Genomic DNA, 25,443 nt, shown 5'->3' on the forward strand with positions numbered 1-25,443 from the left:
TGACCCTACTCAGAGGGATCTCCTCCTTGGTGATGTGGTCCACCGAATGGAGAAGTTGGTCGTCTTTGGATTGTTGGTCAGTTTCCCACAAGAGATGACCCATATGCAGTTAATGGGCACTTACAAGAGGCCTCGAGGTGCGGATTCCTGCTTCCCCAAGGAAGCAGTCACCCGTTGGACATGTTGGCAAAGCACAGGGAGCTGGCCGGCTCGCCCGCCTTGACCCTTTGGCAAGCATGCGCGACCAGGACTTGGTTAGCGGCAGGGTTGGGCTGAGAGCGCCTGGGAACATTCAGACGGTTGGAACTTGAGGGAGAAGAATTCCTCGAAACTGTCAGAGGCTCTAACTGAGCGGTGGACGTGGTGAGCTGATTATGGAGAGTTGCCTCTGGCCACGGGCAAAAGTAACACGCTAGTGAGGCACGCGTGATCCTGTCCTTGTATCATATTATCGGAGAAAAGTGATACCGCCTCGCAAACACAGTCCAGCCAACAGGAGTAATACCATTCTCACCCACTTGAAAGATTGATCAACCAGTGCTCAATCAACCCATCTCAACTTCAAACAGTCACACCTCGCTACACCTATGAAGTCGTCATTTGCTGACAGTCTCGTCTCGACCCAATCACTTCCAAGCCTCTACACACAAACACAAGTCACTACGACGTTCCCACTGCCGGTCATCATGAGCAGCAATCACTACTGCCCTGGCGACTACTACAGCGAGAGCGACTGTGAATCCAGCGAGATCGATCGCGAGTCCTGTGAGAGCTATCGAGTGTCCAACGAGAGCGACAATGATTCCGGCGAGAGCGACAGTGGCCGCGACGACCAGCGGCGTCGCGGAACCCGATCAACCGTCTCAGTTCAAGATGCTGCCGGCCCCACGCGATCTTTCCACCTCCACTTCTCACCACAAGCTCATCGTGGCCAGCACGGTGGTGCAATCCACATCTCAATGGGCGGCACTGGAGGCATGGTGTTGAGAAGTGATCGCAGTGTCTTTGGCGGTGAAATCATAAGCATCGACGAAACCCGTGAGGACAACCGCCACAGTCAACCCCACGCCGTCTCGAGCGACGCTCACTATACTGCGAGGTCTGTGGCACATTTGCGTCCTCGCTCGACCGATGTTCCCCCCAGCCAGACTGTACAAGGCCCGACACTCGACGTTCAGAACACAATCCACGCGCTACTCCGATTCCTCTATGACGTGGTGGTGTCTTTCGCCATCTGCTGTCTGATCGCTATCGCGATGGGCTTTCTCTATGCGTACTGTGTCAATAGAGCCAACTAGGACCCTGCATTCGCGGATCGTGCTGTTATCAAGGTGCATATTCGCTGTCAAACAGGCTCCACAATGAGGCAGGGGGACATGGTGGCTAGTATCGAGATGAGATTGGGCAGACAGTGAGAGAGAGCTCAGATGGCAAAGAGGCATGTGGTGACGAATCCGCTCCCAACCATCGAGACATTTCCAAACCGACGCAGTGTGCTCGTGGTCGGTCTTCAGAGGTGATTCAAACCAGGATACAAGCTCGCTAGCAGATAGAAGGAGAGAGAAATCAGAGCAGAAGATTCCGATGAGGACTCAGTGGATCCGGGATAGTCGAGATACCTGGTCCCAATCCTGGCCATATGATTCGAATATTACCCCTTTCTACTTGTCCATGGTGTTATTCCCCGTGACTCGAGGACTACGCAGCTTAGCATGACAAGTTGACCGTGGCAGAGCTTGGGTACCGTTGCCCTCAGTTCTCGTTTGGTGAATCTTCGTGTCGCCAAAGGTATGATCATCCCTGCGAGGCTGTATGCATGAGCCTCGCGACATGCCCCGCGGCCGGACAGACCAGCAAACACCCTGTACTCGAGTACGGTGCGCCCTGGCAGCAGAAACACTCCTTACAACTTGGTGACCCAACTTCAGGGTGTCGTATGCCGGACGTGCCAGACGAATCATTCGTAAGCGCGATGTTTGACAGCACGCTACTTGGTTGGCAATGCGCAGCGGTCGGCAAGCAGCATGGAGTGAGAAAAGGCCACCCGGACGCCTCTGTTGACTGTGGTCGAAGTTGGACTGAAGTGTAGGATATTTGCTGGCGGCACGGAGTCTTGCATGGATATCCACTTCCAAGGGGGATTTTTATTCTTTACACGACTGGCTCGAAGAAGCATAGCGTGTGACCTCATCCACACGAGATTGGCAAGGTAAGCGATGAGGATACCACACGGCCATATGCCTAGATGCAGAACGAATTTAGAAGGTTCGAGAGGCAAGTCCTACTGCAACAAACACCAGGGTTGTTAATGTCACAGGGTCCACCAACCGGTACGCAGGCCGGTGGGGTCGAGCTGCTCGTGCTGGTGGAGCTGCTACTGCTAGTGAAGCTGGTAGTACTGGAGGAGCTCGTTGTGGTGGTCGAGCTGGTTACAGAAGCTGGGGATGAAGACGTGGTGTCGGAAAGGACCAAGGTCGGAGAAACAGAATCGGTAGCCGAGGAGAAAACAGCGGCTGTGGCAGTCGCGATGATTCTAGTGGTGGTGCTCGTTGTGGTCGTGGTGAACGTGGAAGTGGCAGTGCCAACGACGGTGGCATCGACAATCACCAACGTAGCAGCCGTGACGATGATCGTGGTCGTCGCCGGCATCGCGCGCCTCTCCATCGCAGGGCCCCGCAGACAACTACACAGCTCGCCCAGCACCTCTGGCGCGCCCGAGATCAACGCACACAGGTGGCCTGACCCGAATGGGCACGCCTCACCCTTGGCGGTGGCATCTCGACGGTCTTGGTTCTTGTTTCTCCTCTTCCTAAAACCTGGCGGCGCTGTGGTGGTGACGGTACTAGACGCGGCCCAAAGGGTCAGCTCATCTATGCGCAAAGGCTGAGGCCTGCTTGCGTGGAGTCTACTTACGCGGTTCCTGGTACAATGTCTGTCGCGACCAACGTACTTGTCGCCGTTGCAGTGATCAGCGCAGAACCCGTGAGGGTACTAAACACTCGTACGAATGATGTTGAGGTAACCGTGATTGTGTCCGCCGGAATGGGGAAGAACTCTGAACAATAGCTAACCACATTGGGATCTGAAGAAAGAGGAGCCAAACAGTGTAGCGCGCCGTCCCAGCAATCGCCACGGCCTTCTATCGCTGAAGCCTGGACTATTTGCCCAGTGGAGATAGCAGACAGGAGGGTAACGAACAGCAACTTGGACGACATCTTTGGCCTAGTGTGGTGAGCATGAAATCTTGACCAGCTGCACTGAAGGACGGATTTCTCCGGGCAGGGGCAACCAAGACTCTTAAGGAGTCGCGATCAACGCGAATGTCACTGGGGCTCATTTCAGTTGTGATGCCGGCTGCTGAGCCGCAAGCCAGTGTCTTGATGATCGACGCACGATATGCCAACGTCTAACACTGTCGCCGCGCCCCTTTCACGGACGGAGAATAAATCATCAAATGCGCTTAGCCAAAGATAGGTCCCGGCAGTTTTCTCCGCACGGTAATGCAATGCATTCCAGGACCGCCGTGTGTACGGAACAAAATTTAAGCACATTCCAGTCGCGGGTCCACACAGACACACGATTCCGCCACCGCGACCTTGTCTTCAATTGCGGCATGGGTAGTGGGAAACCGCGCTCGTGTTAGAATCCCCCTTTTGGTGGTTAATTTTGATTGTTGCCCGTAGCATCAGCAGCTCGCGCCCCAGTGGCTGCAACACTTCATTCTTACTATCTCGCTCAGCCAGAGATGGTCGAGCAACAAGATGCACAGCGAACCTTTCAGGCAGAGACCTCGATTTTGCAGGCTCCAGACACCTCTCTGGATTCACTGAGGTTAAGTATTTGTAGTAGTTCACTTGAGAAATAGCCAAAGCACGACTTACATCGCCCGAACAAGTCTTGGATGGAAGAAAAAGCACCAGCCGACAGTCGACACACGATGGATGTCACCAAGCAGTGTACCAACAAGAAGTGCGAGGCCTGGCAGGACAGAATCCAGGCCAACTGACGCCGCGCCTTTCGCGATACCGAGCATCGGAAGCTTTGCCAGCGATGTTTCAGGCATTCGAGATTCACGCAAAGGAGCGCTGGGGCCCGTCCGATCGCGAGCCCCACTTCCAGGATCTGGTCGAGGGTTCTTGACCAGATACTTGCAGGAACGAGTGGTGCATCAAGTGGCAGGACGCCACGGGCCATCCGCAGAAGCCGCGGAAAACTCTCTACTTTAAAGATGCCCGTTGTAATGGGTGTCACTCTTACGAGCATCGAGAGAAGAAACCGTGGAAGCCCAATCCGATAATCCACCGGAAGTGGCTCAAGTCGGATCCACACAATTACGATGGCTGCCAGAACTGTCTGGCGCCGCGCTCCAAGGACTGCGACGGGTTTGGACCTTTCATACCTTGCCAGAGGTGCTACTCATACAGAGAATTGCACGAAACGGAACGCAATGAGCGGGCAGCATTAAACGTGGAACTTGCAAGCAAGCACCTGGTTCCTCTGAGGTCAGAGGCCCAGAGGTTCAGAGGTCCAGAGGTCCAGAGGTTATTGTCAACTTAGGGCAAGCGATAGCGCCAATTGCCCAGCAGAAGTGCTCTCGCGGACAGCTCCGTAGACAGTATGGAAATGAGTTTCAGTACGTCAGAGACTTCGACACCAACTGGTGCGGGAGTCCTGTAACGAGAAAGAACCGGCTCTGAAGAAGCGCCGCAGACAGGACCATACAAAATTGCGCTGTACCGGATTTGGTGGCTCCTGACATATTGCGTTTGTATGCCCACGGGCAGTCCGCAGATCTACTAGTGACTATGGGCGGCTTCCCGGGTCACATTGGACACGTTCTGGGCTCGTGGGCCTTGGTGCTTCGTGTTGGGCGCCCAGAACATCTTCGACATGCCTCGGGGGAAGTGAGCCACGAGCCTCAACCAAAACAGAATACTCGACATTTTGATTGGTGTCACCACAATCCGGAGAGATCGGCGAGATCGCGGTGGTGGCAGCGGCCATTGTTGGCCGACGGGTGGCAGAGATGTACGCATGGTTCGGAACACGTCCACGTATCCCACCATCGCCTTGTGCAACCCCCCTGCGCCAGCTGACTTCAAATCGACCATATCAAACGCGGCAACTATGGAGCTCTAGATGGCAAAAACCTCCTTGTTCCCGTGAATGGAAGGACCAGCTTGTTCCATGGTGGTGTCCTCAAGCAAAAATAACAATCAGACGATGACCACAGCAGCAGCGCCACCAGGAGCGGTCGTACCCTCTCGGCGATTACTGTCAGTCTTAAAATAGCCAAAGGGGCAGACGAGAAGACTGAAAGCTGTAGAGGTCGCTAAGAAGCACCAGGGTGGCCAATGCCGCTATTTGGAATTGGCGTGGCCCAGTCGTCGCACGCCATTCGTGGCACAGGGAGCGGCCGGGCCCAAGGAAACACACCATCTTCATTTACCGAAATCCGGGGAACTGTCATGCACAAAAGCCACGCAACACGAGCCGGCCGAGCTGAGCACCCAAACCGCCTGATGGGGGGATGCGGGTGAGGCATCATCCCCAGGTTGTGCCCGGCCGGTGACATGCTTTTCCCCTCTCTTCCCTAGCTGGCTTCTCCAACAACAAGTGGGCTCTCCGCCCCCCCCAGACGGGCATCTCCGCAGAAAGGACGTGGCCGCCTCACCACCGCACTTTGGACGGGGCGGGCTTTTGCCCCAGAACTCTATGTACGGTGGAGTGTGTTGGTGCTGGCATGACGCGCTCATGCCTCCTCCTCATTTCAGCTCCGGGGTAGAACACACATCCGGGGCAACCGAGCGAGCCGAACCGGCCTAGTCGCCCAGAAGCAGTGGAGGCGTGTGGGTGAGACGTGGAGAAGAGCGTGGAGAGGGATAAACGCTCATCCGGGGCATTCACACCCATCCTGCCATTGGGCCAAGACTACGCTCGACACGCACGCCTCGTGGTTGGGACTAGCTTAGCGGCGCCACTGCGCATGGGTGGAGGACAAGGGGGGTCCTGGACTGTGCAATGCAACGAAATGATGCGTGTCCGTCCGTTCTCAGGCCAGGCAGGACAGGGGTTCGTTTCCCTGTGACGGCATAGCCGTGTCCCCTGTATCGGTCGTGACTGGTTGGTTGCAAGAAGGAAACTCCAGCTTTCATTCTCGAGATGACAGTAACAAGCAGACCGAAGGAAGACATCACTCGGCCAGCCTATGTCAAGGTCCTGTGAGGCGGTCAGCAACCACTTGTGACCCTCCGTGCCGCTGGGCGCCGAGCCTTCCGGGATACTCAGCCGCGTCGCTCGGCACAAGTGCTTATTGCAGAGCCTCCGTCTCTCCCTTTTCGGCACTTCATCGGTGCTTGGCTGGGGCTGCCCCCTGGCGAGCGCCAAGATGCAGATGCCCAGCACAGATGCTGAGTCGCGGGAAATCATCATCTCGATTATTCGTGACTCGGCCATCATAATCTTTATCGTACATGATCCCCTTCCATCTCTCACGCATTCGAGCATTTCCAGCTCGACGCCTGATTCGGGTCCCCCGTGCCGTCATAGAGTGCCCTGCCCGGCCACCTGCACAGCGGGCGCTGCCTGACCACGCCGCCCGCGACGGTGTCGTTGGCCCACTTGGTAGCAACCAGGTATTCCACCGGCGTGTCCTGCTCGACCCACGCCATCAGCGCGAGGAGCGCGTCGTGGTGAGTGTCGTCGACCCCCGCGACCGGCAGCTTGCCCAGCTCGGCCGCCGTGCCCTCGATGCTGGCCGGCTGCCCGCTGCCGCCAAAGTACCAGGGCGCGTCGTACACGCTGCCTCCGCAGTGCTGCATCCCGGGCACCATGAACAGGCAGTACCACGAGTCCATGTCCACGACTTCGCCGCCGCCGCCAGTGCTGCTGTTAGTGACCGACGACGCCGACGATGAGGCCATGGCGCTCTGCACCTTGTCGTACAGCAGCGGGCTCGCGCCCGAGGGGATCAGGCCGTCCGCCCAGCCGTGGTAGGTGAGCAGCTTACCCCCGCGGGCCTGGAAGGGCGTCATGTCAAAGTTGACGGCGTTGACGTTGCCCGGGTTGAGCCTGTCCGCGAGCACCCAGGCCGAGTAGTTGAACGAGACCTCCCAGTCCCAGGCCGGGTCGTCGTAGATGTAGTACTTTGCGTAGCCGGTGCCGTAGCGCGAGGGCGTGTTGTTGGCGCCGAACGAGGCCGGCATCTGCATCTCGGATCCGATGCCAAAGTTGGGGTACAGCGCCGTGATGTTGTTAGCGGCCGCGTCGGCCTCGACCAGGGGGGAGTACAGCTGGCGCAGGGTCTCTGCCTGGTCCAGACTCAGGCACTCGGAGGCATTGCGGTTGGAGTGCGGGTTGCAGATGAGCTTGCCAATTTGCAGCCGGCACATGTCTGGGTCCTGGATGATGTTGTCGACGAGGCCGTCGGCGCCGTCGCACTGAGCTAGCACGGCGTCGCTCAGCCACGAAAACTGGCTCGGCGGGATGTACGCAGGGCTCGTCTCGGGTAGGTTGACCGCGCCGACCTTGAGCTGCCACAGCTGCTGGTGTGTCGACCACCACGCAGGCGACCCGGCGAGCACGCCGTCAAAGTCATCAGGGAAATCCTGCGCCGACTTGATACCCTGCCGGCCGCCCGTCGAGCACCCCGAGTAGTAGTTGTAGCGGTTGTCACTGCGATAGTACGCGGCCACGAGCTTCTTGGTGAGCACGACGGAGCCGTGGAGGGCACGGTACGCCCAGTCTGCCTTGGCCTCGGGCTGGTTCAGCGCCCAGGCCATGTCGATGCCCGTCGAGTTGTGGCCCGTGTCGGTCGACATTGCCGCGAAGCCGTACTTGAGCCCGTCGCCCATGGCGAGCCAGTTGATGCCGCCCATGAAGCCGCCATTGCCGACTGTCAGTGTCCGCTGGTTCCAGTCCTGCGGCAGGAAGACGCCAAACGTGTAAGACGAGGTCGGCGACGAAGTGACATTGACGAGCACCGCGCAGGAGGCGGGCAAGTAGGTGGCGTTCTGCGGGTAGGCCACGTCGCTCGCCTGGCCAAAGGTGCTGTTGGCACCGAGGGAGATGGCGAACACGGCTGTGGCGCCGTCATCGGGGGAGAAGGCGGCGTCGATGGCCCGGAGGGTGCAGCCACACGCGGACGTGGCGGCCCCATGGGGCCAGACCACGAGGCTGCTAAGGAGGAGCTGTGTCCAGTCCGGCCGCCAGCGCATTGTGGACGTGGGGAAGAATGTCTCGGGTGTCTGTGGTTCGCACCTTGAGACCTGTTACTGTACTGAACGCGTGCCTGAGCTACGGTTGTAGTTCAGAACATAGCCTGGAGGTCACACAGTGAGAGACAGAAGGGTCCCAAGCTTTCATCTGCAACAGAGAGTCGGGACGTCATCCCGACGGCTCTGGTCGAACAGGCATTGTCACCTAATACCGCATAAACGTGCCTGCCTCTTGACTGACTCGATCTAACGGCAAGAGGGTCCCGTAGGGTCGGAGAACGCACAGCAGAGGACGGACAGAGAATTCGGGTAACAGCCATGTCGATCAGCAGTGCCACGAAGTCGGGGTAAGCAAGCAGGGCACGCCCGACCAGCTGGAGAAACAGCTGTCACGCTGATTGGAGTCTGGGGGAGCCACGCGGGGACAAGCCAAGCACCTGGCTGTGCCGCCGTTGACGGAGTGAGACAGGCAAAACTCAACAGAGTCCCCAGACCGGAGAGGCCCAATCTCCCCCAGTGGAGAGCAGCGGGTGAATGCCTATCCGCCGTCTGGACTCCGGGGCCGCTGGCCGGCTCGTCCACAGCCGTCCCCCACCTCTTTCCCCATTTCCCCCAGCCAGCCCCCTGGCCGCCTCCAGAGTTGCCCCAAGGGATGCCCCAAGGATCTGGCTGGGGCGAGGCCGGCAGCGCGTGAGGGGGATCCTGGGGTATTTGCTGTTCCGGCGGCGCATGGCCAGGTTTGGCTTGGGCCTTGGTGCTAGCGGCGTGGCGAGCAGGTTCCGGACCCTCGGGCCTCGACTGAAGCGGGCCACGCTTGCCATTTCGGCGTCCTCGATTGGCCTGCTTGCCCGGTGCTAGTGCCTGTTGCAATGGCCAGCATTCGTGGCCGGGCTGTGGGGAGGCTCCAGTTGCGACTCATATTTAATGCGGGTATCTGCTCGCTCATCGTCAGGGGCCCCATCCCACGAAAAATCCTCAAGGCGATACCGGCACTGGCATTTCCCACCTTGCTCATCCCAGACTGCCGACTTGATAAGAGCACCGTCCTCTGCCCTCCCTGTGCTCCCTTGCACCTGCTTCACTCCGCGTGTCGCGCTTTCTTCCCTCACACACCTCAATTGGGGCTTTCACTAGCTACCACCACCCGCCACCACCACCCCAAACCGCCACGATGGGCTTCAAATTCAACAATCCCCTCGCCGTCAACGAGGACCGGCCAACGCCAAAGGCTGTGTACAATTATCGAGTCTATCTATGTGCTGCGATCGCCTCTTTCGCATCATGCATGATCGGATACGACTCTGCCTTTATCGGCACCACCATCGCGCTGCCATCCTTCCGGTCCGAGTTCAAGTTTGACTCGTACCTCCCCGCCGACCTCGCCCTCCTCCAGGCCAACATTGTTTCCGTCTACCAGGCCGGTGCCTTCTTTGGCAGTCTCTTCGCATATGTCACCTCCTGGTACCTCGGCCGCCGCTGGTCTCTCATCATCTACAGCTTGGTTTTCTCGCTGGGCGCCGGCATGATGCTGGGCGCCAACGGCGATCGCGGTCTTAGCCTCATCATTGCCGGCCGTGTCCTTGCCGGTGTCGGTGTCGGTGCCTGCTCCAACATGGTCCCCATCTACTGCGCCGAACTGTCCCCACCACCCATCCGCGGTCGTCTCGTGGGCATTTACGAGCTTGGGTGGCAGATTGGTGGCCTCGTCGGCTTCTGGATCAACTACGGCCTTACCCAGACGATGGCCCCGAGCCACACCCAGTGGATCATCCCTTTCGCCGTTCAGCTCATCCCTTCCGGCCTGCTCTTTATCGGTGCATTCTGGCTCCCCGAATCTCCTCGCTGGCTGTTCTCCAAGGGCCGCCGTGACGAGGCCATGAAGAACCTTTGCTGGCTGCGTCAGCTCGAGCCCACCGACATCTACATGATCGAGGAAGTCAAGTACGTCGATGACGAGTTGGAGCGCTACAACCAGAACATCGGCCCCGGCTTCTGGGCTCCCTTCGTCTGCCTCAAGCAGGGCAAGGTCCAGTACAGACTGTTCCTCGGCGGCATGATGTTCCTGTGGCAGAACGGCTCCGGCATCAACGCCATCAACTACTATTCGCCCACCGTCTTCAAGAGCATCGGCATTACCGGCACCAGCACTGGCTTCCTGACCACCGGCATCTTCGGTGTCGTCAAGACCGCCATCACCATCATCTTCATCCTCTTCCTCATTGAGACTGTTGGCCGTCGCAGGCTTCTCATCATCGGCTCCGTCGGTGGCTCGCTTTGCATGTGGTTCATTGGTGCCTACATCAAGGTCGCCAACCCGGCTGCTGTCGCCAACACTGGCGGTCCCATGACGTCTGGTGGTATCGCGGCCGTCTTCTTCTTCTACCTCTGGACTGCCTTCTATTCACCCACCTGGGTAAGTACACCACTTTGCAAACACTGAACTCCGTTTCTGAAACTTCCATTCTAACCTTGCTCTTCTCAACAGAACCCTCTCCCCTGGGTCTACAACTCGGAAATGTTCGACGAGAACTCGCGCTCCATCGGCCAGGCCTCTGCCGCCGCCAACAACTGGTTCTGGAACTTCATCATCTCGCGCTTCACCCCGCAGATGTTCCTCACCATGGGCTACGGCGTCTACTTCTTCTTCGCCTCGCTCATGATCATGTCGGCCACCTTTGTCTTCTTCCTCATGCCCGAGACCAAGGGCCTCCCGCTCGAGGCCATGAACCGCCTCTTCGAGGTCAAGCCCACGCGCAAGGCCCACGCCATTGTCCTCGAGGAGCTCCGCGCCCAGGAGGAGGAGTTCCGCCACAACGCGGGCATCGACTCGGGCTCGGTCGAGGAGGAGAAGCACGGGGTTGCCAAGCAGCAGGAGCAGGTCTAAGGATTGGCCTTTTTGCGCTTTGAGGAAACGAGAATCATGAAAAGTAGCTAAAACTGAAGTTACGTTGCATTATCGAATTTATGATATCGTTTGATGATGTTCTGAGATGATTTGAATGAAAACCAAAAAATGTGCATGATGAAAGGTTTGCCCTGAAGCAGACTGTGTGTACTAACTATATCTCGGAGCTGTATCCCGGCTAGATCGAAGCCAGCAGCACAAGAGCGAAAAGCACAGGCGAGCATGCCTCTCTTAAGCTGCGACGTAAAGTTGCCTAAGCAATGGCTGGCTGACAGGGAAGACTGTGACTTGGTTCTGGGTCGTATATAGACGTGCGGATGATAGCTGCTCGTATGCGGATGTCCTGTACAAACTCAATCATATGGGCTTGATTAATCTAGAGATATGCTCAATCAGCTCGCCATCGCAACCATGCAACACAGGGCGCTGTGCATGGATTGTCGGGCAGCCTTGCAACGCGGCCACGCCCTTCCCCTGGCCTGGCTCCGAGTTTGCATATCGCTAGAAGCAAGCCTCAGATACGTGGGTCATTTGCAATACAGAATAAGCAAGCCACGGTCCCGGTACGGTATATGCTCACTTAATGAATAATGAACCTGGGTCAGGGGCTAAGTTACTGATCCCACGACAAGCCCAGCCCACGAAGAATTCATCCCACACGGAACTGTCAGTCATTGCGACAGTCACTCCAAGACGAGCCATTTGGTCTTCGCAACAATATATGTATATACTCATATCTACACCTCCGCCATCTGCCAACTTCAAGTTCGTATCTACAAGAAGAGAATATTTGTATCCAAAACTGGATCAGTTTCACCTGCCACCCTTCTTTCCACCCCCCGATCACTGACCATGGTCAATATTGCCCGTGTTCAACCTCAGGCCGTGCTCAGCCATCCATCTAGTTACCGACGTAGGAGCAGGTGACGGTGCTGCTGCCCGCGCTGCAGCTGGTGAGGACAGTCCTGCCATTGTCCGGGGAGATGTCAAGAATCTGGCTCTTGGCCGGGGTTGTGGTCCCGCTGCGGCCCGAGGCAGACGCTCCAGTGAAGGTGACCTTGCCAAAGTCGGCGAGTTCGACCTGGCTGCCGCCCTCCTGGAAGGCCTCGACGATCCACTCGGCATTGGTCTCGCAGAGGGTGGAAGGAGTCCCCGTGAAGGTGTGGGTGACCTTCTTGCCGGTGCTCAGGTTCGACAGGGTGGCGACACCCTTGGTGGTCGACGATGCATCGACAGACATCTGGATCTGGTCTCCTGCGCTGACTGCAAAGTTGCTAAAGCTGTGGGCGTAGTCGGGGATCCACTCGTACCAGGCGTCGTAGGTTCCGTCCGCGTAGAAGGAAATACCAGTCTGGAGGATGGCGGTCTGGCAGGTGTCGCCGTCGATGCCGACCCAGGCCGAGGCGGCAGCACCGTCTTCGCCGCTGACCTCGGGAACGGTGATGGTGCCGATGACATGGTTGTAGCCGGTGCCGATGGACACGGCACCAGCCCAGTTGCTCGAGTACTGGACGTTGCTGGTCTCGTTGCGGCCGAGCCGGATGTTGGGAACAGTCTGCTTGCTTCCCCGGGAGCGAGGGACAAGAGCAGAAGTGGCACGCTGGGCCCACTGACGGGCAGGAACAGCGGCAGCAAGGCCGGCAGCGGCGAGGATGATGGCAGCCTTCATTGTGATTGATGAGAACGAATAGGTTGATTGTTAGGTCAATGTGGTTGACTGATCTGTTACTGTTTCTGCTGCTTACTGTCAAAGACAAGCGATCAAATTGTTGAGCGACTGAGCAATATTTATATTCAATCGTGTCCATCTGTCCTAGTTATTCAAAATATACCGGTCCCAGATACCGGTCTCAATCTAGAAGGTCGACAGATAGCTGGCGTGATTACCTGCCGCCCTCTGCGCGATATCACAAGTCCTATACAACATGAGGTGACGAGGCCAGCCAGAAGGAACATGGAGGACATAGAGCTCTCGCCGCTTTGGTGGTGTTTAAGCGCCGAGCGTGACTGGGCACATGGTAGCATTGCCGAGAGTGGAGTCGGCAGATACCTGTCACCTTCCGCGTTGGTCATAGTGAACGGACGGCACAAGCACAACAAGCAGGAGCCACGTCAGCACCTCGGCTTGCCATGTGTGCTTGGGGAATGCTTGATAGCGCTTGGCAAATGCTTGACCGGAACAAGCTTTTTGACATGCCCCTTCCAACACAATCGCACTCGTTGATTGGTCGTTCAAAATTCGCTGCTACCCGTCCTTCCATAAACGTGCCGTGTCTAGACCTGCTTCACCTTCCATATGTGGCACGAGGGCCGGCTCTGTGCGTTATTGTTCGCTAGACGCAGCATTGGAGGACGCGCTAAGGGCAGATACCGAGGGTCCTAGGGATGGCGCGATATCGCGACAGCCGTGGATCACAGTAATTATACCTAGGCAAAAGGCTCCAGAATCTGTGTTGGTCGATGGGTCTTTTGTTCGTAACCACTAGCCAACTAGGGCCTTGTCACTCGACGCTACCGAGCAGGGGTGGTGCTGTTCCAGGAGCAATGGAGCAACAATGGACAGATTTAGATGTGTTTGAGGAGGCAAAGCCGGCGAGCGGCCGCGCGACTCGCACGGGGGGCGTTTTCAAATGAGCCTTATCGTCATGTCTTGCACGCCGTCAAAATGGGGCCCGGTCCTGACAGCCAGCAGGTTGGCTATTCCGATCCTCCGATAGCATGGTAGGGGCGGCCCCGGAAAGGGGCGCGAAGCACCAGTGGCCATCCTCTCGCGCAGCTCGCCTGGAGGCACGGGCTCCAGAATCAGGAACATCTCGGTGTCGTTGAACGTCTCCCGGCCCGGTGTCTTCTTGGCGGTACTGCGGTGACTGCGCAACAGGAGGCAGTCGTAGTTGCCGTCCAGATACTGATGCCCGCCGTCGGCAGTCCGCCGGTCCAGGCCTCCCATGCAGCGCCACGAAGGGGGGAGATCGGCCGGCCTGTCCTGCATCTCGTCGTAGACGCACAGGCCGGGAGGGTCGTGGATCTTGCCTGGCGGCATCGTGGTCAGACGGCTCCTCTTGACGGGCCCTCGCAGCAGAAGTTCTGCACAAAGGAGCTCGGACACAAGCGGGATGCCGCTCCAGAGGATGTGCTTGTCGACGAGCGATGTATGAGCAAAAGATTCGTGAGGGGATTGGTCGTCGGGTCTGGAGTACCAAGGGTTCAGGGCAATGTCGTCGAAGCGGGACAGCCACGACCAAGAAGGGATCTCTGGCAACATGTCCTCCTTGCTGTCGATGCGCGTATGCGGCGAATCATTACCCGGCCAACTACTCGTGCGGATCGTCCAGGAGAGGTCGTTGCAGAGCGTCTCCTCCCAGCAGCCGAGGAGGTGGGTGTACCCAGTCGTGGCCGCGGTCTGCTGCACCATGCCAGACAGCGCGGCGAGACGGTCCGCGGCGAAGGTAAACTTGCGGCGCGAGTATGTCTCCATCCACAGGCACCATGCGCGATGCATGGTCTCGCCCGCGGCGGCCGAGAAGTTCTGACTGGTGGTGGTGGTGGTGCCGAGCTCGACCTCGTGTCTGGTCTTGAGGTAGCCTGTTCGCGGCGAGCCATCGCCATGCAGCTCCACACGAGCCTCAGTGACGTAGCAGCTGGTGCACTGCCAATGAAGCTCGGGAAAGGTGCAGTGGAGGACGCGGCGTGAAAGGACCTGCTCCTGCAGCGTCCAGCCCCGCTGGTTGAGCGCGGCATCTCTTGTCTGGCGGATGATGCTGTCCTCGTAGACACGCACCAGCAGAGAGTCTCCCGAGCGGGTATCGGACTCGCTGTCCTGGGTCTGAATCTGTTCAGCCGCGTTGCTTGCGATTCCTCCTCGCAAGGGAACCTGGACGTGGAATCTCGCAACCTGAGGGACATGACTTTTAGCGACGACACCTTGCTCAAGTCCCACGAAGCAGCCTTGCGAGCTGTCCGAGGCGCTTGATGCAGCTATCGTAAGCCATGCATTCGAGTACACGTCTTTCATGCGGGCGGCTTCCTGACGCTACTCTTCCGAGTCATCCTGTACGATGCAAAGACTGTCGATCCAGATATACTTGATGCTCAGGGAGCGGCAGATGTCGATGGCCTCCCGAAACGTCCAGGGGATCCGGCCCGGGCCTCCGGTCCATGGTCCGTCGCAACCAGGTATAGCTCGCTGGAGCTGCTTAAGATTCTCCCGCAGTGTTCTGAGAGGCATGCCCGAGCCCCAACAGTGGCTCAGTGCCACGTACTTGAGACCACGTAGCATTTCTCCAGCCGCGATATCCCGGCTGTATACAAGACGAGACGGCGTCTTGCTGCTGGCAGGGGCAAGTGCAAGGAGCCTTTTAGGCAGTGCACCATGCTGGTCGGGACTGGTCATCCTGCAGAGCGCGTGCGCCTCTTCGCACAGTCTAAGCCAGGACCCGATGACGACCAACTTGTCTGGGACGCTGGTGGTGGCTTGTGGAATGGTCCATACTTTGGGCAGGTCCGCATGAATCCGTGCAGCTTCAATGTCCTGTCAGACTCGTGCAATGAGCCGTGCAAAGCACGTGCGGCTATGCTTACATGCTGTGATGTTGCAGGCTGCAACGACCGTCCACCATTCCTGGTACGAGCTGTACTTTGATGTGCGCAGCTGCAATCTCATCGAAAGCGTGGCGTCCTCAATTTGATGATGCAAAGTGTTCGTCGGGTCTGGTTCTTCGCCGCTGCTTTGCCTCCCCGCAGCGGAGAGGCTCGTAACGCTGATCTTAAACTCCGCGGCATCGAGTTCAGCGGGCGTTATTTGGGGATAGCGTTGCTGCAGATCTTGCAGAGGCAGATCTAGCCGCATGGCAGCGCACAGGGCGCATGCGGTATGCTCCGCGGCGGCGATGAAGTCGCCCGCAGTCGCATGGTGCTCGATACGTGTGTTGCGTGGTGCTAGCCGGAGAGGGAACAATGCTGAGCAATACCCGCAAAGCTGCTGCAAGATGTGAGGGCCGATCTCCATAGTGTGTTACCGGAGACCTGGGTGGATGGGAAAGTTGATAGCAGTCGAGATCTTTTGCGTAGCTGGTTACTCAACCGATATACCTATGAGTTGCTGAGCCCTCTGAAAACGAAGCCACCACCAGTCTTGCATAGAGAGGGGTCATGCTCGCTTACGGTGGGGGTCAATATTTGCTTGCGATGATGTGCTTGAAGTATGCACGTATGGTATACCCTTGTCACTTCGGTCTGGGCTTGGCTCTTTCTCGGGCGATTGCGCGACAGTGTACCGTGCCGGCGATCACTCATCGGCAGCGTGCCCTCAGACAGGGGTTCGTCGATCTGCGTACGAGTTACTCAACAGACCTTGGCTTACCGGTCCCGTCTGTTTGGAGGCTCTTCTTGCATCATTGAGCAATGCACACGACGTCAAGCATTATCGTTGCTGAGAAAGTTGCTCTTATCGCTCGCTATACACCTTTGTTACGATATTGGCTGACCCCAAACACTCGTCCAAAACTCGTGTGCAAGTTGGGAGTGCAGATCGCAAAGATAATCATCGAACACACTCGTATACGATATCAAGCGTGCACAGAAACTGCCGTCTATTGGTTTCAGTCGTTTCTTGTTGCGATGCGTGTTGGCTGTCAAGACCACAATAACATGTATCACACTGTCGGCCCTTTGGAGAGATGTAGTGCAGCATGCATCACATTCGCTTGAAGTCGGTTCCGTCAGTTCAATCATCGATGATTTGCTATTCAGTAAAGACTGTTAGTGGCTAAAGAGCCCCCAGAACCCATACAACCTCCAATACCCAAAGTAGTGCACCTACTTTGAACCATTACGAAACTCATCCAAACCCCAAGAAAACAAAAAACTGAACTCGATGACGTCCTGCGCGTGAGTGCGGTGAGGAACCCAACACCGGGTTCGGATCATCATCCAGAGCTGGGTTTCCTCGCATCAAGCGACCAGTAGGCTCTCTACGAGCCTTCCAGATTCTCTGAAAGCCATGCCACTAGCCGTTGGGTGCGTTTTGCATATCTTGGAGCGGTTGTTTCGCTTCCACAACTCGTAGTTAGTGACGTCGTTGCCGCGGGTACAGTGACCACTCATCTCCTCGAAATTGACCAATTCGGTGCGTTCGATGATAGCCATGGTGTTATCCTATCTTCCGGTTGACTGAAATGTAGTTTCTCGTTCCTGTGTGCGCTAACAGGCTCAGTTCGTCTGAATCGGGTAATGACAAATGTGTACGTGACTGTCTGCTGTCTGCGTGTGAGTAAATCCTTCGCTCCTCGCATGTCTATAGCAGATTCGGGGCCTTCTTGTAGGCTAATTTCGTGGTCATTTTCTCATCGATATCGAGGCCGGGACAAAGAGCACACCATCAAAAGCACGTGATCAGAACCGTAAGGTCAGCTTGCTAACAACTTCCATAACAGCGTCCCAAGTTGCACAAAGAATTTCTATCAGATCATGTGCAAGGCGACAGATCACAAAGAAAATCACTTTGGTTAGGCCGAGAGCGGTTCAGATACCGAACCATTCCGTCCGTCCCTGACAAAGGGGATTTTGGGCAACGATAAAGTACCTCAGTAATGAACTTCGAATGTCGGTTGACAGCCCACTTGTTGGGCGAGCAGAGCAGTGCCCGATCCCGGAGATCTGGAATGGATGGCAAGGTGGTTTCAAGGAGGACCAACCGCCGAAACAGCCATTCTTTGATTCTTGTGGGTCGGCCGATGCGCGGTGCCAGCAGATCTCATTGTGGCTGCCGCTCACACCCGAGTACTGCCTTGAGCTCATCCACATTCCTGCACATGCTTGCCTCTGGTGACTGGTGGATCATGGTGGCATGCATATGCGCATCGCCTGCAGCTAAGCGCCTTGTGTTAGACACAGGGGTGGGCTTGCGCCGACCAACAAGCCATTAGCTCAAAAGTCGCATTGCCATGGAGCTCTGTGGCAGGTCTTCCTTGTCTCGTCAATCTCGCCTGGGGTTCAAGGCAGAAGTGCGACCTTCCAAACCAAAGAGTCGTCTATTATCATTTGAGCCTCTCACGCACAGGCTTTCAAAATCGCGCGCCGCCGACGATGCTCGGCTCACCAGTGGCAATGTCAGGCGTGTTGGTCCCGATCCATGATGACATTCTTTCGGAACTGAAGGACAAATTCTTATCGGTACTTGGAGCACCCGTTAATTCGCGCATGCCAAAGCGTCACTTGCAACGCGGTCACCACGATCCAACGGCACCCAAGCTTAGGATGGTCATGCCGAAGAATGACTTTGAACGTGGGGGACTCCGGATCCCAGATCAAAGGGCTTGGTCCGCGTGCCTATGTTTCCAGGGAGCAAAAGATGACGTCTGGACGGGCGAACCAGCGGCAGGACCAACGACGGTTATGTTTGCCCACAAGCAACTCAACCACGCTAGCGATCACATCCTGTGTCAAGTAGCTGATCAGATCAAAAGGCTCTGGCCCGTCTCGGCGGTAGGCCCACCCAGACGTCATGTCAAGCTGTTCCGTCATACAAAGGATGGGCATGGGTTACAGGTCCTCGACGATATCGCGTCCAAGGACCCCATGGTCGGCTGGCTTGCATCACAGCATCTGCTTCCAGGAGAAGGCATCCTTGTCTCTTTCACGACACGCAACAAGTCTGGAAATCTTGACATCCTGCGGGGAGACCAGGCAAGTGTCCCCTTTTAGGAATGGCTCTTCACATCTTGGCCGAGGACTGACATCGCTTATTGCTGAAGCAACTCATCTACCCAAATCTTGGCCCCCAGGCTCCAGAGACGCCATCGCCTCGAGACATTGAAGAAGGCCGCAGGACAACAGACAATATCGGACCTCGTTGTGGCCAGATATGGTGTGACTCACTTCATCTTACCTCAACACCCGCCTGCTAATTCGCTGCCGGGTCATTCACTCCTTCAACTGCCAACATCATCTCCTTTCCTGTCATGGTGGCTGTCATGCTCCTGACTCTCCATCCCGATAAGAATGCCATCGATACCGAGACAAAAGCCGACTTTCCAGACAGCGACCTTTCGTGGTGCTTTGACTTTCTCCATGCCTACGCCCGGCTTCAAGGACCGGACGAAGACGAGCTATACGGAAAATGGAATAGTCACTCGTGGTCCTTGGAGACGTATGGCGATGCATGGCTATATATGCACTTCACCATGCATGACTTCGGTCGGCCACGCGAGGACACGCCGCCCTTGGATGAAGCGGCACAAGCTTTTGCCGCGGGCTTGCAACGTAGCCGTCGCCAGATACGCACCCACTTCGCCGGCACCTTTGTAGAAGACCGCGTGACCATCGTCGTCCGAACCGCCACGGCCAAGGACAACGAGGGCAACGTCGTGAAGCCGGATGCGGCTGGTGGTGCGTACGCAGTGATTGGGTTCCTTCTCGATGACGACGGCCACGAAGATCATGTCGTCAATGAGGACGACTGGGACTCCAGGGGTCTTGTCTGTCCCGACGAGGCCCCGGGCGTTGCTCTGTTTCAGCAGATTCTGTGGAAGCGCTTCGAAGTGTGGCAGGGAGGTTGGGCTCATACTCTGCGCTGCTTGAAAGTAGCCATGGATATCGATGTGAGTACATTCACAACTCACCGCACCATAGTGCCCCCCCCCTGATATGCATTACCTTGGGATGGTGCGAAAAGCTGATTTCGAGGCCTGCCTTGGCAAATAAAAGGGCGATCTGCTCGCCCACGACGGCAAGTCTTTCGACGGTCTCGTTCGCGATGACGATTCAGCCTCCAAATCGAAACAATACTTCACCACGATCCAACTACTTAAGATGTTCAGGAAGCACATTGCTGTAGCCCCGCGTGATTTGGCGGAGATGCGTCAGCATTGGGCCAAGACGTATCGTGGGCAGCAGTCAGCTCGTCCAGGCCGCTTCAGTCTGGCGACACAACAAAGCCTGAACGAGAACTGGAATAGGCTTGAGGCACATGCGGGTGAAATACATTCTGGCCTGGTACGATTGAGTCGCGACATCGAGACCGAAGCTAGGGAAGCCTGGCGCGATGTAAGTACGAGGTAAAGCACTCTGACGTATCATAATGCACCGGTCTGAATACTACATGGCTAGTAAAAGATATATCCAGTGCTGACGCTTGCCATATCAGCACCAGATGATCATCATGAGCAAGCCGCTGCCAGCACAGACGATATCCTGGTCATCTTGGCAAGTCTTGCATCCAGGGGGCTTGTTCGCTGGCGCCGGTGCCAGTCTGGCAATCTATTGGATTTTCTCAGCCATGAGAAGAACGTAGTCCGCCATCAAGTCATACAGGGTGTCGGGTTGCTTACATAGCGAAAGGCTGCAACTTGAGTCGTTGTTCATTTATGTCGGAGTCCGCTCATGGTAGGACCCAGTTGGGCACGGCTCGTGCCGTTGAGCCTGGCGCGCAGCATCTGCCGTACGAGTCAGCATCTGGACTCTATTGGATGATGTTCTGCGCGCATGTGACGCACCTGCATGCAATGTGAACCAACTGCATGAAAGGCAGTGCGCAGGCGGCACGTTGGGTCGGTCCGTGGGCCACCCACCACCCAACATGTTCAGTTCTCGCCCGCCAACAGCAATTTTCCAGGTCGCCAGTGCAAGTGACATCTGGTCAATTCGGAGACAATGCAAGACCCTAAAGAAAAAAGCCAACCGGTCTCAGTCTACGATTATGCTACGGACTATGAGTTATGTAGGTCAGTCTGGCCATTCATCGCCGCCACAGGGCTACCGGACCAGTCGCAATTCGTGGACCTTGCCAGCCTCGTTAGGTCTCGAATGGCACAGCTCGACGACGCGCTCCACAGCTGGTCCGGCATCACCGCCACCAGGTCATGCCATGATATCCTCGTCGAGACGCTGTCTTGGTTCCAGGACGAGAAGGCGGATGGCTTCGGGGAGAAACTCGGCCGCGGTATGCGGTGTCCGCAGCCGGCACACGAGATCCCGTCCGTCCTTATGATCACGGCATCTCTTCTTCTGACGATCGACGTGGTGCGCGAATTCGACGCGAGCAGACCGTTCTCTGTTGTCGTACGGTGGCCGATGGGCAAGTCTCTGCGAGAAGCCGTCGCTGTGTCCTTTGACGAGTACAAGGCGCCAGCCACTGGCCCATTCACAAGCCCATCCTCGACGCTGAAGAGGCTCAACATGGCCACACTAGTCAAGAGCTTTGGCTACTCGATCCGCTGGACAGACAACCTCAAAGAACACCTCACGATCAAGTCCAAGCAAGTCTGGATATACAAGCACAAACTGCTCCTCGCCGCCCTCCTACAGACCCCGCGCAACAACCGGACAGACATCATTCCTCGGCCCGTCGTCGAGGAAGCCCTCGACACACTCAATCTCCTCTTCCCCCCCGGCCACCGGAAAACCGGCAAACTCCTCAAGCAGCACTCCCAGGCCTTCCACAGCCTCGGCTACTGCGGCCGCCGCCCAGCAGCCACGCACCGCCCCTCGCTGCAGGACTACCCATACTGGGGCGCGAAGCTGCAGGCACTGCTCGCGGCGCTGGACGAGCCGCCCGCGCTCGGCGTGCGGTCCATGTTCCTCCGCAAGGACAAGCGGAACCTGGTCGAGTCGGTCAACTTCTGGCTCGCACTGCTGGTCGCCGTGCTGACGGTCGCGAGCATCGTGCTGGGCGTGCTGGGGGTCGTGTACGCCAAGCTGTCGTTCGACGTGGGCAGGGAGTCGCTGGAGCTTACGCGGCAGCAGTGGCTTCTGTCGCTGGCGCAGGCGTGTGCCGGCGGTGAGGAGCCGCAAGGTGCGACGCAGCTGGCGGGTTTCTGTAGCCAGGCGACGTGATGCATGTGTGGTGTTTGGCTGAGATGAGACGGCAGTCTGGACAAATGAGAGGAATATGTCTTGAAATCAGATTGAACTAGTTGCTTGTACTGCCGTGCGCGCAATCCTTCGGGACCATGGAGCGGACGACGGTGGAAGCACTGTCCTGTAAGTGGCCGTCTGCAAGGGCTGGAATTCTAATGTTGAGAAGGCGTGCTGTCATGCTGATGGTCAAAAGACTGGGAACACTTCTGGTCTGCATCACATACAAACGATGTTCCTTGGTGGAGAAGGAGAGGATAGTGCGACTACCGAGTTGTTTGCGCGCAGGCAGGAAAGCACACACTCATACAAGCAAAATGACGATGTCCACATAAGTAGTGACCGGTTAAGTATTCGCTCGTTATTTGTACTCGAGAACGTTAAATATATACGTAAATCGCCTCCCGCCCTAGCCACAAAAAGAGATGCATCTGTGGAAGCAACGAAAAAGGAGATTGTGAAAAAAGTGGCGATCCAGTGAAGAACAGATCCTTCGCTCTGCTCTCATCATCATCGGCACACACGCGGGACCACCACCACGCCGCGTGTGTGTGAGGCTCCCCCCGGCCTCAGAAATACTAATTGCCCTTAAAACACTACTTTAGGCGAGGAGGTTGGCGATGCTGTTGTAGGCAGCCTTGGGGTTGAAGCTGCTGTCAAAGAGCAGGGGGTTCTCGCCCTTGCGCCACGAGTCCTTGTCGCTGACACCCCAGACGGTGATACCGACGCACTTGGGGACGTTGAGGCAAGCCTGGACGACGGCGTTGTAGTCGGCCGTGGGCGCGTTCTTGATGTCGAGCTCGGTGATGGCGACCTCGGTGACGGCCGCAGCGGCGAGCTGCGCCAGGGCGCCCTGGACGGCGGAGCCGCCGCCGCCAGAGATGTGAGTCTGGGAGCCTGCTCAGAAAGTTAGTAGAAAAAAGAGAGATTTCTCATTTTTGGTGAGGATGGTTCAACATACCAATGCCGTCAATGGGAACACCGGCGGCGATCCACTTGTCGACGTAGTAGCGCATGAGGTTGACCTTGGAGACGCCGGCCCTATCAAGGTTGTAGTCGTTGATGTAGAGCTTGGCGGCCGGGTCGGCAGCCCGGGCGGCCTTGAAGGCGATGGAGACAAACTCCTCGCCCAGGAGGCGGGAGAAGACGGAGTCTCGGAGGGTGCCGTCCTCGTTGAAGATCTCGTTGACGACATCCCACTGGAGGATCTTGCCCTTGTAGCGGGTGACGACGGTGGTGACGTGGTTGCGGATAACGTCGCGCAGCGTCTGGGCGTTGTTGATGTTCTGGACCCAGGTGGGCAGCTGCGAGTGCCAGACGAGGGTGTGGCCGCGCACCTTCTTGCCGTTCTGCTGGGCAAAGTTGACGAGCGCGTCGGCGTTGCCAAAGTTGAAGCTGCCGCGGCTGGGCTCGAGGGCGTCCCACTTCATGCTGTTCTCGGGCGAGACCTGGCCAAAGTTGGCCCGGATGATGGCCGCGTTCTTGCCGCTGTTGAGCAGGCCCTGGTCCGTGGCGACACCAATGTACTTCTTGCCCTTGTTCTTGAAGCGCTGGTCAATGCTGACCGAGGCCTGGCGGGCCTCGAGCAGCTCCTCGGGCTGGAGCTGGCGCTCGACAATGTTGGCACGGCGCGCAGCCAGCTCGGGCTCGTTCTGAACGAACTCGGCGGGCAGAGCCGCCGCGAGGACGGGCAGGAGGAGGGCAGCGGAGAGCTTCATGGTGAATGCTTTGTGGTCTGGAGCAAGGAGAGACGAGCAGGGGCGGCTGAGAAGAGAGAGTCTTGAGTCAAGGCGACCTGTGGAGGAGAAGAAGAGGTGCTGGACGGGAGACAGAGGACGGATCTCGACCTGATTTATATCATGTTTTCTGCCTCGATGCTGCGTGGGGACGCCAATGCCTTGTCCTGACCTTTACCCATGGGTGAAACTTGGCATGGGGCAAGGGTTCGTTCCTAGCTGTTTGCTTTTCTGTGGTTCGTTTCTTCTGTCACGTTGTCGCCGCAAAACTTGGAGGGCGCCGATCATGCCAAGAGCTGCCTCGATCGGAACACCTGCCGCAATCTATCTGAAGGTGAGAGTAGCATGTGTACGCAGTAAGGGCCCCCTGTACACGCAGTGGGTACGGTTTGCTCCTTTGACATCAACAGGCCGGCTGCCGTATTAGTCCGTCCGGAATTAAGGGTCGGGGTGGACCTGGCTGCGGAAGCTCATGGGCGCCAGCAGGGGTTTCCGCCAGTGACGGCGTGCCGGGTTGGCTAAGGTCTCGATATGGTCATGCTATACCCGCGGAGGGAAGCGCTCCGGCTCGAATCCATGATTCAATGGGCGCTGATCGTGGGCCGAGCCTGACCATGACAACCCCTGAACTGGAGCTCAGGGGTGCTGAAACTCATCGTCGAGTTTCTCCCTCAATGAGGTGGGAGGTGGCACCACAGCGGACGAGACAACGGCGCCGTCGCTGCTGGGTAAGCTTCTGGAAAGTAGCCGCACCAAGGGTATCTATTATCGACACTAGTACCCATGGCGCCCGTGCCACGTTTTAGCCGGGGTCGCAAGACATGCCCGTCTTTGATAAATTGCAGACCGCTCCGCAAGATTGACCTGAGGCTGACTACGCCTTTGGTCGAATGATCATGCCATCTCACGATTTAAAAGTCATGCAGCTTTCCTTTAGCCGCCCTCGTTTCGCGTTGCAATGCGATGAACCGGACCGGCAAATCCCAACCATGACAAGTCGAAGGACGGACGCCTTGAGGGCTAGTGGCAGCGGTGGATCCTTTAGCCGTCAGGGGCAAGCCAAGATGAGGATTCTCCTCATCTTGGCAAGGCCCGCACGTGGGTGCCTACTGATAAGAGGCCCTGTCGCGAGGATCCAAAGCAGTCCGTTGACCTTCTGTTTCGAGGCGAAGCCAAATCTCTGGGAGCTTTTACTTTTAATTTTATGTTTATTTTGACATCTGCAGCCTCGCGCGGGAATTGTCACCCTCTTCGAACCAGGGACACTCTGGACCTGTCAACTAATTAGCCGCCTTGCAGAGCTGCAGGCCGCCACGGCACATGAGAGTAGCCGAGAGTGTGGGGTGCAGTTGCGCAGCAATTTAGCCAGAATAGCGAATCTGGGGGTGGCACAACAGGGCACGGCATGTGTGCTGCGTGGTGTCGCATTGCAGACAAATACCAGATGGCTGCTCATGACTCCTGTTCCCATCTAATTCACCTACACGTCAGCGGGCTCTGTGACCCTTTATGCAGCCGTACCATACTCTCCCATTGCTTGGCGCGGCGCGACTGCTGGGAATAACACCACGAATAAGAGGCCAGGGTCGGGTCGATCATTCTCGACGCGGATCCCCCTCCGTGGCCCAATCTGGAGTGCCAGTCTTTGCGCGCCTATCACGGTCAAAGACAGCCCGCAAACTTGCATCATCCAGCATCACGGACTTTCTTTTCTCGGTCCTAGCCGTCGACACCA

At 57.1% G+C, this 25,443-nt stretch overlaps 8 protein-coding genes across 8 annotated transcripts; 4 read left to right on the forward strand and 4 right to left on the reverse strand.

Annotated features, from left to right (window-relative positions):
* Positions 1–686: 686 nt before the first annotated feature.
* On the forward strand, positions 687–3,011 carry B0I36DRAFT_349791 (uncharacterized protein; the record flags this gene model as incomplete). The annotated part of the gene is made up of 5 exons (XM_046156828.1): positions 687–1,151; positions 1,734–1,788; positions 1,929–1,963; positions 2,246–2,611; positions 2,847–3,011. The coding sequence occupies 5 exons, from the start codon at positions 687–689 to the stop codon at positions 3,009–3,011; spliced, it is 1,086 nt and encodes a 361-aa protein (XP_046011086.1).
* Positions 3,012–5,216: 2,205 nt separating this feature from the next.
* B0I36DRAFT_422718 (tannase and feruloyl esterase) lies at positions 5,217–8,651 on the reverse strand (the record flags this gene model as incomplete). Its single annotated transcript, XM_046162216.1, has 2 exons — positions 6,591–8,651; positions 5,217–5,360 (listed from the first exon to the last, which is right to left on the reverse strand). The coding sequence occupies exons 1-2, from the start codon at positions 8,214–8,216 to the stop codon at positions 5,217–5,219; spliced, it is 1,770 nt and encodes a 589-aa protein (XP_046011087.1). The 5' UTR covers positions 8,217–8,651.
* A 736-nt stretch (positions 8,652–9,387) lies between these two features.
* Positions 9,388–11,100, forward strand: B0I36DRAFT_349793 (general substrate transporter; the record flags this gene model as incomplete). Its single annotated transcript, XM_046156829.1, has 2 exons — positions 9,388–10,629; positions 10,702–11,100. 2 exons carry the CDS (start codon positions 9,388–9,390, stop codon positions 11,098–11,100), a joined length of 1,641 nt encoding a protein of 546 aa, XP_046011088.1.
* Positions 11,101–11,844: 744 nt separating this feature from the next.
* On the reverse strand, positions 11,845–12,790 carry B0I36DRAFT_290028 (peptidase A4 family protein; the record flags this gene model as incomplete). The annotated part of the gene is made up of 1 exon (XM_046151693.1): positions 11,845–12,790. The coding sequence occupies one exon, from the start codon at positions 12,788–12,790 to the stop codon at positions 12,023–12,025; it is 768 nt and encodes a 255-aa protein (XP_046011089.1). The 3' UTR covers positions 11,845–12,022.
* A 957-nt stretch (positions 12,791–13,747) lies between these two features.
* On the reverse strand, positions 13,748–16,126 carry B0I36DRAFT_363426 (uncharacterized protein; the record flags this gene model as incomplete). The annotated part of the gene is made up of 3 exons (XM_046158801.1): positions 13,748–15,086; positions 15,156–15,639; positions 15,700–16,126. The coding sequence occupies 3 exons, from the start codon at positions 16,124–16,126 to the stop codon at positions 13,748–13,750; spliced, it is 2,250 nt and encodes a 749-aa protein (XP_046011090.1).
* A 3,541-nt stretch (positions 16,127–19,667) lies between these two features.
* B0I36DRAFT_126299 (uncharacterized protein) lies at positions 19,668–20,559 on the forward strand. The gene is made up of 3 exons (XM_046148121.1): positions 19,668–19,718; positions 19,825–20,174; positions 20,264–20,559. Exons 1-3 carry the CDS (start codon positions 19,707–19,709, stop codon positions 20,271–20,273), a joined length of 372 nt encoding a protein of 123 aa, XP_046011091.1. The 5' UTR covers positions 19,668–19,706; the 3' UTR covers positions 20,274–20,559.
* Positions 20,560–20,702: 143 nt separating this feature from the next.
* B0I36DRAFT_324596 (uncharacterized protein) lies at positions 20,703–22,304 on the forward strand. The gene has a single exon (XM_046154126.1). It carries the CDS (start codon positions 20,770–20,772, stop codon positions 21,949–21,951), a length of 1,182 nt encoding a protein of 393 aa, XP_046011092.1. The 5' UTR covers positions 20,703–20,769; the 3' UTR covers positions 21,952–22,304.
* B0I36DRAFT_324598 (family 10 glycosyl hydrolase) lies at positions 22,305–23,978 on the reverse strand. Its single transcript, XM_046154127.1, has 2 exons — positions 22,934–23,978; positions 22,305–22,869 (listed from the first exon to the last, which is right to left on the reverse strand). The coding sequence occupies exons 1-2, from the start codon at positions 23,688–23,690 to the stop codon at positions 22,574–22,576; spliced, it is 1,053 nt and encodes a 350-aa protein (XP_046011093.1). The 5' UTR covers positions 23,691–23,978; the 3' UTR covers positions 22,305–22,573.
* Positions 23,979–25,443: the final 1,465 nt, after the last annotated feature.

The sequence above is a fragment of the Microdochium trichocladiopsis genome, assembly GCF_020744255.1.
Source record: "Microdochium trichocladiopsis strain MPI-CAGE-CH-0230 chromosome Unknown B0I36scaffold_6, whole genome shotgun sequence".
In the NCBI taxonomy this organism is placed as follows: domain Eukaryota; kingdom Fungi; phylum Ascomycota; class Sordariomycetes; order Xylariales; family Microdochiaceae; genus Microdochium; species Microdochium trichocladiopsis.